The 11,697-nt window shown below is 38.0% G+C and overlaps 2 protein-coding genes across 2 annotated transcripts; both read right to left on the bottom strand.

The window, feature by feature from the left end:
• Window positions 1-157: 157 nt before the first annotated feature.
• Window positions 158-2,811, bottom strand: LOC131889141 (compound eye opsin BCRH2-like). The gene is made up of 7 exons (XM_059238161.1): window positions 2,696-2,811; window positions 2,455-2,626; window positions 2,220-2,392; window positions 1,964-2,146; window positions 738-949; window positions 454-671; window positions 158-355 (listed from the first exon to the last, which is right to left on the bottom strand). Exons 1-7 carry the CDS (start codon window positions 2,748-2,750, stop codon window positions 259-261), a joined length of 1,110 nt encoding a protein of 369 aa, XP_059094144.1. The 5' UTR covers window positions 2,751-2,811; the 3' UTR covers window positions 158-258.
• A 2,152-nt stretch (window positions 2,812-4,963) lies between these two features.
• LOC131889245 (compound eye opsin BCRH2-like) lies at window positions 4,964-8,992 on the bottom strand. Its single transcript, XM_059238315.1, has 8 exons — window positions 8,938-8,992; window positions 8,678-8,849; window positions 6,553-6,725; window positions 6,296-6,478; window positions 6,019-6,230; window positions 5,735-5,952; window positions 5,512-5,675; window positions 4,964-5,091 (listed from the first exon to the last, which is right to left on the bottom strand). Exons 1-7 carry the CDS (start codon window positions 8,990-8,992, stop codon window positions 5,579-5,581), a joined length of 1,110 nt encoding a protein of 369 aa, XP_059094298.1. The 3' UTR covers window positions 4,964-5,091; window positions 5,512-5,578.
• Between the last annotated feature and the right edge of the window lie 2,705 nt (window positions 8,993-11,697).

The raw sequence follows: 11,697 nt of genomic DNA, 5'->3' as shown, positions 1-11,697 counted from the left end.
GAAAATATAAACATAAACTATGTTCCTCCCAATACATATATGTGTATATAACGTTTTGTCAAAATGCATTGGTGGTTTTGGAGCAAATTGCAGTTAGTGCATTTTTTGAATAATTAATCTAGACTTCCCATTAGTTGCAACCAATCTGTTGCTTACGTGACGTTTCTGCTGTTTTTATTCCTTAACAATAATTCAGGGGGTTACACTTATCACTTATCAGACACCAAATGTTTCAAAGCCAAAGAAATGTCATCAAGATTATTCGCTTGACACTGCTGTCGTCTTGGTATCCTCTGTCTCCGAGTGTTCTTTGATTCCTAGGCAAGGTAGCTCCTTGGTCAGTGCCTCTCGATACCTAACAAAAACGTTTGCATCAGTATAAATACAACAGCTCATAAAAGCAAGCCAAACTAATGAGCTAAAGATTGAGATGATTGATCGTAATGCACTCACTTGGGATGGCTAACGGCGTAAACAATGGGGTTGAAACATGAAGCAGTCTTGGCCAAGAACGAAGGGAGTTGCGTGACCACCGGGGTCAACAAGTGAGCACCCCCAAACTGACCAATCATGGCGATAGCGGCATAAGGAGTCCAAGCCAGGAGCCACAAGCAAATGTTGGTGATTGCCACTTTGGCGATTCTCACCTCTGCGCTCTCGGCATTGGCGTCCTGTAATAATTTTCCATATGATGTTAAGTGGGATATACTCTCCTTTTCTCATTAAAGAACCCTCACTGTGTTTGATCGAAGACTTTCCACATTCATCTTTTTGGCTTGAGCCTTCAAAGCCCGTTCATGAGCCACCACTGCATAGACAATTTGCGAGTAAAAATAGATGATGAAGCACATGGGGAGACCGTAACATCCAATAAAGAAGAATAGTGTGAAACTCTTGTTGACCCAATCATCAGTGATGTAATCAAAGGAACATGTCAAAAGGAGCCCCTCTGGAAATCAATGACTTTTGGTTACAAAAATGTATTGAAATGTACTAGCATGTAATACAAATCAAATTGAACATTTTTTGATAGATTGGTAATGCTGCTTAAGAAAGCAGAATGCAAAAAATGTTGTTTTTAACTTTGTCTTTAAGAATTTTGGTCTCTCCTTCCTGATGTGCACCTTCAATTGATGTCCTAAATTTTCAATGGGATACAGCCAGGACTCATGGCAGACCTTAAAAAACTACCATACTGCTGTATTCGAGTCACCATTGACAATAAACCGTTTGAAGGGGATTTTGGTTGGAACGTTAATCTTTGTCTTATTGAACCTCGTGCAGATTTGCAGAGGCCAATTTCGTTGCCTAGCTCATCTTACATAAAGCTGACGTTTGCCTTAGCAATTCTGAGGTGCAGGAACCGAAGCCCAGTGTTTTAAAGCAAAGGAGTGAGTCTTAGATCAAATAGATGCTGATATTGTTTTTCGATCAGATCCTTTAAGAATGTAGAGTTAAACATAGATTTTCCATCTTGAATCGCTGGGGGTAACATCTTCAGTTGCAGCAAAAATTGCATTTCAAATCGCACTATCTTGATACTACATTGATTGTTGCTGAATGAGCTTGCATAATTTTGTAATAATAGATGCTTTTAGGAAAGGCAGGTGAGAAAGCAAGTTATTCAAAAAATGTTCGAAAAGAACCCTTTTCATATTTGTAGAAAGATGCAATTTGAAGTGGTCAATTTTTTGATTTTCTTTAAGCTTTTGCCAACTATGCTTCGTAACATCGGAGTTTGATGTTTCGACGTTATTTGTTATTAAAATACCCTGACCGAAGTAGTGAGTGGATGCTCATTCTGAGTAACGTCCAAGTCTTAACTCAGAAGTAAGAGCGTTTAAAAAACAGGCCCCTGTTTTTGTTTCATCTAGATTTCCTCTATTTTGAAAAATTCCCCACTTACAAGAATGCTGACTTGTACCTTAAGTTTCAAATGGGACAAAAATGTCAAAGTTCATACCCAACTTATAACTTCCCCATACTTTCAAGAGAGGAGGAAGACAGACTGCTGTAGAATAAGCAAACGAGAAGATGATCATGAGGAAAGCAATACAGGGAGTAGTTTTGACACCATTGAATCCTTTCACAATAACATTGTACCGATCATAGCCAATCATGATGATCATCCACAGAGAAGCACAGCCTTGAAAAAAAAATGAAAGAGCATTTTACTTGTCTCCTCATTTCAAACACTCCCACAAGCAGACGATACCTACCGAAAACTCCACCCAAGAATCCGTACAATTCGCAACCCAAAGGTCCAAAGGCCCAATATTTGCCAATGAAGACATTGATGAATAGCGGCGGGGCCAGTGAGCAGATCATAATAAAATCTGAGAATGCCAATGCCACTACCAACATATTGGATGGGGTTCGTAGCGTCTTTATCCTGAAAGGCTGAACTTGGGTCTCAATGGTCCTTCAACCAATTGCTCAAATAATCGGTCTTACTTGAGAAAGATAAAGATGACTAAGCCGTTGCCCGAAACTGAGATGACCCAGAGAACAAAGAACAGGATGCCAAAAAAGTGCTGGATGAATGGATGGACCGGGGGAAATTGAGTCCAATGCTCATGGGTCACTGCCAACACATCATCTGAGGCGGCATCGGTGTGTTTGGCACCTATGTTTGAAAATCATATTGGGTGCATACAGTACAGGGAGTCCTCTTAAATTTCCTGAGCAACCTTACCTGGTGGATAGTGCAAATTGTAATTCTCGTCCAGAAAAATTTGCGGAGTGGCCATGATGAAGGTAGTCTTTCTCTGGAATCTTTTCAACAAATGGCCACTAACTCTACCCACTGAAGGCCTTTTATACTCGCCGGCTTGAATTTAGAAGCGTCAAGCGACCTCCAATTTCGATTGGAATAAATCAGAGAGGTGTTGGAATGGGATTTAGAGTTGTCCATCTAGACAGTAGCTAGTAATCCATTAACAGCTTTGTCCTGTGAATAGGAACAAATTTCCTCAAATTTTGAGGAAACGTAGTTTTAAAGGGCTTTCATCCGTTTGTTTGAAACATTGTATGAAAATAGGATTTTCTACTTCAAACTTGCGGGTAATTATTTCCTTTCTGCAATAAATTCTAGCTGAGCAAAATGTATTCAAAATTTGTCGTTTGTGCTTTTTTCCTTTGAGGACCAATTATTTACCATACTGGGAGAATGTTATCCCTAGTAAGTTATTCAAAGTAATGTGAATTGCGGATCTTCAATAATTTTTTATATTTCTGTTAATCTAATATCTGGTCCACCAATGAACTAGAGTTGGAAGATCTGTCTGGCCCTTGAACTTAAGCTTAATTTGGAATTTTGGTCTACATTTTCTGTACGAATGTTAGACAGGAGCAAATTGAACAACACAGTTACCCAATAAAGGATAGACGAGGATTGTTGGAACAAACCTAGATTCTCAAGGGCTTGAAGGTGCTAATTGCACGTTTTACAATCTTAGCTAAACGTTTTTTTTCGGTTTTGAGTATTTGAGTTTCAAACCATAATATAGCGGTGGGCGTTTAGTTTCTGTAAGGGGTTTTGACTGAAATTCAAACTTATTTTTTGCAACTTTTATTAAAACAAAATAGGGTGGTCTAAGTCCTAAAAGCAATATAACCTTGTTGTTCTTGTCGTATCAAAATTTTGATCAATTGTCTAGATTGGTTGATTTACGTTGTTGTGTGATACATCTTCCACAATTTTGCCTAAGATAAAATGTAAAATAACTTATGAAATGTGTGAAATGTTGGATCGAAAACAGATTTGCCTGTGCTTGTCTTTCTTCCTGTAGGAAATTCAATTGTTTTTATATGTATGTCTGCATTGAAGCCGATTATTTCAAAGTCACCTATGAAGCCAAAAAAGTGGGAATAATCCATCGGAATGTAAATTATGTTCTTGGTTGAGGTTAGAATTGGTCTTGTTTCATAATCAGGAGCCAAGTCACATCATAGTTCAGAGGCGTTTTCAAATATTGCATTATTCTAATTGTTGTATGATTTGGAACAATCTGTGAAAAGCTGAGAGCTCGATTATTAACGAAACCCATGATTTTCAGTTTGAAAAAATAAACTGGATGGGAATGGTAAGAGGTTCCGTCAATGTGCCAAACATTTTAACGGGTTTTCGTGTTCACATTTATTGCAAAATGTTGTTCTTTGCTAAAATGTTTGGTAACAAATTATATTCTCATTCTCACCAAAGAAGCCATTTATCGTTTGCATTTGATGGTTCAAAGGGTTTCGCTCCGATATCAGTTCGATATGATGTTCTAGAACGATTGGAAAGCAATGAAGTGTCACGTGGGATAGAGAATTCGATCTTATCGTTCGATAAGAAGATATTGAAAGTGTAGAAAGTTTGTTTGTAAGTCGTCACAATTGGATTGTTCAATAATCCACCCATTGTGTTCGTCTTATGCATGATCCAATCAATCAATTAGTGTAGGGTCATGTTTACGCTTGAGTCTGATGGCGCTCATTCGAGATTGGAGAAATGGGCCGGACTCAAATCCTCAAAAATAGATTCAAGTTTACCCATATTTTGATAAATTTCCATGTTTTCATTGAATTTCCTCAGCAAAAAGATTCAGCAAAATCAAGATAGAAGTCAAACGAAAGAGCTCGAGTCCTTTTGCTCAACGTTGAAAACATTTTTTTTATAGATAAGCTGATAATCATACCATCACCCAGAAAGTAAGTAATAATATAATGATTTAGAAAATAGGTCCAATGAAAAAAAGCCATGGAAGAATTGGAGTGGAAAACGCAAGCAAGTTTGGGTAGCCAAATATACCAAGCAATAACAGTCACACTCAAATTTCATAACTGAGGTTTTGAGAATTTGAGCGTACATGTTGCGTGGTCGGTTTTTGACCGAAATGAGAATTGATTTCTGATTTTGCCGGAAGGTGCTTGTTCAAACGTGTTATGTTCCCGTTGCGAAATCAATTTCTTGCAATAATGATGCAGGGGATCATTCAGTTTATTCTTCAATTGTACAGGTCAATGAAAAATTGCAATTAAAATATATCTGGCACATCTGGACACTAATAGTTCCTCCAAGAAACTTGTATTGAATTGACCCATTGCCTGAAATAGAAAATTGATTAAACATGGGGACATACATTAAAAATCAGCAGGTAAAGGTTGATTTAGTGATCGGAAAAATGGATTTGACTTTACCTGGACACTTCCTCCAAACCAATCAAAAATGATTTTTTTTCAATAACCTATGACTCATTACATACACTGACAGAATATAGCAACTTGTTTCAAAGTGAACCTAGCAGACTTTAATGCCACTTGACTCAAAAATGGAATCACACTCCACATTCAAGCAAGACAGTATGTGATGAATAGGACTTTTTTTTAAAGACAATTTGCAATCATACATTCGGTTTTGTGCTAAAATCAATCAAGATCTAGATAACTTTTCAAAACAGCTTCACGCAGTATACCACATATGTATATGTATATATATATCGATGGATAGTATTAATGACGAAATACCTTTGGACACATTTTTCCCAAAAGTTGAAAGCTCTCAATTTCAGGTTTTTTAAGCAACACGGTTTCTCTATCCCGTGGTCTCAGCCGTAGTCTTGTTTTCATTGCTTTGGGACTCCTCCCTGATTCCAAGACAAGGAAGTTCCTTGGTCAAAGCTTCCCGATACCTGTAAAGCAGACTATGTGAAGAATCTGCCATGAACGGCTAAAGGCAACCTAATCTCACTTGGGATGGCTGACAGCGTAAACAATGGGGTTGAAACACGAAGCGGTCTTGGCCAAGAACGAAGGGAGTTGCGTGACCACCGGGGTCAACAAGTGAGCACCCCCAAACTGTCCAATCATGGCGATAGCGGCATAAGGAGTCCAAGCCAGGAGCCACAAGCAAATGTTGGTGATCGCCACTTTGGCGATTCTCACCTCTGCGCTCTCGGCATTGGCGTCCTGTAATAATTTTCCATATGATGTTAAGTGGGATACACTCTCCTTTTCTCATTAAAGAATCCTCACTGTGTTTGATCGAAGACTTTCCACATTCATCTTTTTGGCTTGAGCCTTCAGGGCCCGTTCATGTGCCACCACTGCATAGACAATTTGCGAGTAAAAATAGATGATGAAGCACATGGGGAGACCAAAACATCCCAAAAAGAAGAAAAGTGTGAAACTCTTGTTGATCCAATCATCAGTAAGATAGTCAAAGGAACAGGTTAGCAGAAGACCCTCTGAAATTAACAATATAATGTTTTAAGCAGCCTTCTTCCAAATAAATAAAGTTCGATGACCATACCCAATTTGTAACTCCCCCAGACTTTCAGGAGTGGAAGAATACACAGAGCTGTCGAGTAGGCGAACGAGAAAACGATCATGAGAAAAGCAATGCAAGGGGTGATTTTCATGCCATTAAATCCTTTCACAATGACATTGTATCGATCATAGCCAATCATGATAATCATCCAAAGCGACCCGCATCCTGCAATTAGATTGGATTCCAATTCAAAGCGTTTCCGTTCTGACTCTAATAAATTAGATATTTAGTGTTCTCACCGAAAACTCCGCCCAAGAATCCATATAACTCGCAAGCGAGCGGACCAAACGCCCAATGTTTGCTCATGAAAACATTGATAAACAATGGTGGCGCCTGAGACCAGATCATGACAAAGTCAGAAAAGGCCAAGGCCACCACTAGCATGTTAGATGGGGTTCGAAGAGTTTTGGTCCTAGAACAGAATGACAATTTGGTCGGCTGTTGCTCCTTGTTTCGTTCTAGTGTCCTTTTCCGAGATGACTCTGTTTAATTAAGTTAGTTCAGCGAGCGAAATATCTGCCTTTGCCATGAAGTATAACTCCTTTCTGACTATTTTGATGATTTTTGTTGGAGAACAATAGACCCTAAACGAGTTAGAGGGTGCTTCATATATTACATAACGTCAAAATCTAACACATACTTGTCAAATGTAAGCTCATTGTCAAATATAAGTTGCCCTGTTTCCTTTATCCAAATATTTTATGTCTACTAAAGCTACCTAGCGCCAAAACAATCGATATTTATGTTTTTTCATAATTTTAACCTCATTAGGCGACAAACTTGGTTAACTATGAAACTCTAAACCACCACTAGATCATAGCCCAGATTTAATTGACCTCAAAGTTATATGAAAGCATCAAGTTTAGATCAAAATTGGTCGTGCTATAATTCCGCCATTATTTTTCATAATTAGGGCGCCATCTATTTCTGAAATTCTAAGAATATGACTTAACCTCACCATTGGCACACCTTTGATCTCCCTCGACCTATGCAATACAAGTGTGTTAAACTAATTGAAGTCAAACCATGTTCAAGATGTAATGCAATACAAACATTGTGCTAATGAGGGATCGGAAAGATTATCTCCTTGGGTTTGATTGAGGTTTAAATTATAGGCCACATTGGGGCAAAAATACCTTTTTCGCTATAGAGACGTGTAAAGTACGGGCTCGGATTTCAGCTTTGTGAGCTACCCAAGCTGCGCCACAATCGCGTTAAGAACTACCGTGCCATGATTGAAGCTCATTCAGTGTTCCAACTCTGAATTAACAAAATTATTCGCCAATTTAGGACATTATTCAACTTTTAAGATAAACAATTATCAGTTCAACATTCATACCCTAAAACTGTCATTAGATGGCACATGAAAAAATATGTAATCAATATGAAAAAATATTTGGTTGTACCATATATTCATCAGAAAAGGCGTGGTGACACTTAATTAATCCTAGCAATGTACAAAAGGGCGACCTAGTATGAAATCCCAGATCTTTACACTTCTCTATTGTACTGCAAATCAGAGAAAAAAAAAAACAGCTCATAAATTGTTTGTTTAGATTTTCTCTGAATGATGACACTGATCTTTTCAAATCCTCCATTTAATTCACAATTTCGGGATTTAAGTTTTCCGTTCATCCTAGGGGAAGGGAACTTTTTGTTTTTGTCAGCCCAATGAGCCACACCTTAGTGAAAAAAAGAATATTTAGCCAAATTTTGCATGTTAAAAAAGAGCATGTATAACCAATTGAATCATCACTTTTTCAACCTTTCATGAAACTACTCCCTTGTATCCATAACTTATTTGGGGGCAAGAATCACAACTTAAAAACAAAATATTTTGGCAAGCATCGCACTTTATTTTTCCGACCCTTAGTGATCTTATCTTCATACTTAAACGTCGTATATATGAAACCATACGTTTAAGTTAGGTTTACGCCTTTTCAAGTGGACAACTCCATCGGACTTCCCTTCATCTTAGAGGACTACGTATTCCCAAAGCATTTATAGAGCAAACCTAATGGATAATTGTAATTGGGGTACTTGGGTGAGGGTTTAGCCTCGTCCGGTCAGTGGAGCTGGACATCACGTTAACCATATGTATAGTACCTTGACAGTGTCTAAGACTTTCCTTGAGATGTGTCTGGGAAAAGAATGTAACCAGAAGCCTTACCCAGAATAGGAAACTGGCTAAACATAAACCCACGAGTTGTCTCTTTATATCGTGATCCCCTTTAAGTAACAGTGCCTGAATTCCATTCGAGGCCGTGTTACTCTCAGCATCCCAAGACTATACAACCAATGTAGATCATACTTGTAGACTACTTCAATCTTGGCCAAAGAAATTCTAAAGGAACGAGAACTCACTTGAGAAAGATGAAGATAACGAGTCCATTGCCGGTAACGGAGATGAACCAAAGCACGAAGAAAAGCAGTCCAAATGTGTGTTGGATGAATGGATGTACTGGCGGATATTGAGTCCAATGCTCATGGGTGATAGCTAACACATCCTCGGAGGCTCCATCAGTGTGTTTGGTGCCTTATTTTGATTCAAAGATTATAAGATTTGATGTGTTATTTAATGTGATAGGGACTCGTTACGACAAAGAATTAGGTGATCTTTTTACCTGGAGGATAATGCAAAGTGTAGGACTGGTCCAAATAGATCAGTGGAGTACCCATTTAGAATTATGAATGTTTAATCAATGGAAGAAACTGTTTAGGAGCAAGGTTTCCATTGGTCCTTTTATACCTTGAAAATGTGGACCATGGAACATGATCAGGGACTCCTAGTTTTTTGGACATTACTTCGATTATGAATTGGCCTTGTTTGATTAATCAAACTTGTAAAAGAGATCGCTGAAACAATCAGCCAGTAGAATCATGATTCAAAGGAGAAATCAATTGATTTGATTGACCGTTTCTTCAAAGTTTCTGTTTAGTGGATACATTCGGACATATGAATAAAAAGAAGATAATTAATACAAGCAGCATTTGATGGGATATTGATAACTCAAGTCTCTGATGATCTATTCGCTGATCACGTATTCATGAATTGTCCCATTCTGTTTAAAATAAGACCGAGGTAGTTTAATTTGGAGATACGTCCAGACATTTTGTTGTCTCTGATCAGACCAATTGGAATTGATTAAAACAAATCGTCTTGGAACAGTTTTTTGTCTTCTCAGATCGAAGAGCATCAATATCAAGTTTAAGCAAGGATAGTAAAACTAGCGAAAATATTCTTGAGTCCAATCATGATTTTGCAGGAAAATAAAGTTCTTATAAAACTTCAAGAGATTTGAAAGACTGCTTTTAGGGGGGGCTACGAACACATTGAAGAGGTTGTTAGTTAGCGTGATTCCCCAATATTAGGATCTGGATTCCTGACGATCCTCTATTGTGTTTTTTCGTACTTGTTTTTGTGTGACCATAATACAAAATTAAGCGGATACACAAGGACCTTGATTATCAAAGGGTCGCCGAAGAAGCCGCACAAGAATGGATCAGTGATCCCATCGGCTGATGTGCCAATAAGAATTAGCCTTGACACTCAGGTTCCTTTAATTTACATCTTCTTGGTTGAATAGTCGAAAATAAGGCCTCTGAAGTCTGTCAGGAAGAATACATTAAAGCTGGATTAGCCCTCGCCTTCGACTACAGACCACGAAAGTTCAGAATAATTAATAAAAAGTACATCAATATCTGAACGTCATTCATAACCATTACACATTGCGTGGGAAATATAATCGAAAACTAAGGATATAACCTGATTTACAAAACAGTGAGACTTGATTGAAAAAATAACAGATCCATGTTCCATGGTTCTTTATCTCAAAGCTGGTCAGCATTTTCGTACAGATTCATTCGGGAAATGTCAAGCTGAGCAAAAAAGGCGGCCGTACAAATGCCTGAGATTTCGTGATTCCACCATGAACAACCATATTTCATTCTAGATGCAATTTTACACTAAACGCATGAGGCTTGTTAGGGTTGTATTGGTAGAGCATCCGCTTACCAATTGCGAATCCTGGTTCGATCCCAGGCTTGCCAAGTCCAACCTTCTTTAGAGTATTTAAATTGAAGCATGAGTTGCTGCTTTAACAACTTAAATGGGCGAACTGAGGTAATAATCAATGTTGGGTGTGACGACGAAGCGGTAATATCCCTCAATTGGGACACCCATCATTCAGCTGCCAGGTCGAGCGAGAGAGCTGCCATCTGACTTGATGATTATGATTATGATTATGATGATGATGATGATGATGATGATGATGATGATGATGATGATGATGATGATGATGATGATGATGATGATGATGATGATGATGATGATGATTTATTTCATGTGGTACCATTTTGGTTTGTCTTGTGAACGCAATATCGGCGAACTCTAAGAAGAAAAAGGAAATTGTACATCGTATACTGATGCAAACTTTGTGCACTTTGCTACACAGGTGAGACATACTAACTTCTTGCCTTTTAGCATTTTTCATCTTGTTTTATGAAATGAGTTGGTGTGTGTTATGTTTCATGCAACCCATTGTCCCCCTGGGGAGGGGTTGGTATCCCTTAAAAAATAGCTTAAGGCTGTTTTGGGTTTTAAAAAATGTTTGGTTGTTATTCGCTTAAAATAGCATTTTTTTTGGTGGTTCGATTCTAGGATTAACCAAATATTTTGGAAACACTATACTCAATGATAATGATGTAAAAATCGTTCAACCCAATTACATAAAGATGATGTAAGAATTAAAGAAATTAGTAATGGAATTGTATTATCTATAATATCAGGAGTATCATCTTATTTATGCCGCCAGAGAGATTGCAGATGTCGACCCTCAATGTGAAAATGTTAGACACATCAAAACAAGTAAGAGCACTCTTATGATCAAAATATAATCCATTTTCCCTATACCGGAAGGAGAACATTGGATTTGAGGGTTAGAGTAAGGTTACCAAGCCTTTCAGTGGTCAGTATACCGTCACTATAGAGCATTTACGTGTTTGCTCAGCACAGGAGAGTGAATTTGGTTCGTTGACGTAACAATCCTCTAATGATTAAAAAAATGGTTTCTAGATTAGGCTGGGATAGATTGACGTTGTACTTTATTTTCAGTCCATAAAAGTGCTATTCAAGGCCTCTTGAATTTAGAGTAGGGATGGAAGTAAAAATGGAAAAGAAACCTGCGGATATTCAATACACGTTAGGTGATTCATGAAGTAACATACGGCGCACTTTTGCGTTACAATTTGTCACCGTTCTTTTCCACCGAAACTTTTCTCCATTTCAAAAGCTGTTTGGCCGAAATCGCTCGACACTTTGATCAAAAGGGGATATGTGGGCTGCAACAAGATTACGCGTTTCGTAAATAGTATCGCATATGAAA

Source organism: Tigriopus californicus, chromosome 10 (assembly GCF_007210705.1).
Source record: "Tigriopus californicus strain San Diego chromosome 10, Tcal_SD_v2.1, whole genome shotgun sequence".
In the NCBI taxonomy this organism is placed as follows: Eukaryota; Metazoa; Arthropoda; class Copepoda; order Harpacticoida; family Harpacticidae; genus Tigriopus; species Tigriopus californicus.
This window is presented reverse-complemented; position numbering and strand designations above follow the sequence as displayed.

Excerpts from the sequence above, each read along its gene's own strand:
- LOC131889141 (XM_059238161.1), bottom strand. The coding sequence starts at position 2,750 with ATGGCCACTCCGCAAATTTTTCTGGACGAGAATTACAATTTGCACTAT. Across the intron at positions 2,627-2,695 it reads CAATTTGCACTATCCACCAG|GTGCCAAACACACCGATGCC; the intron begins GTAAGGTTGCTC and ends TTTCAAACATAG. Across the intron at positions 2,147-2,219 it reads ATTCTTGGGTGGAGTTTTCG|GCTGTGCTTCTCTGTGGATG; the intron begins GTAGGTATCGTC and ends TTTTTTTTCAAG.
- LOC131889245 (XM_059238315.1), bottom strand. The coding sequence starts at position 8,992 with ATGGGTACTCCACTGATCTATTTGGACCAGTCCTACACTTTGCATTAT. Across the intron at positions 6,479-6,552 it reads ATTCTTGGGCGGAGTTTTCG|GATGCGGGTCGCTTTGGATG; the intron begins GTGAGAACACTA and ends ATCTAATTGCAG. Across the intron at positions 6,231-6,295 it reads CTGGGGGAGTTACAAATTGG|AGGGTCTTCTGCTAACCTGT; the intron begins GTATGGTCATCG and ends TGTTAATTTCAG.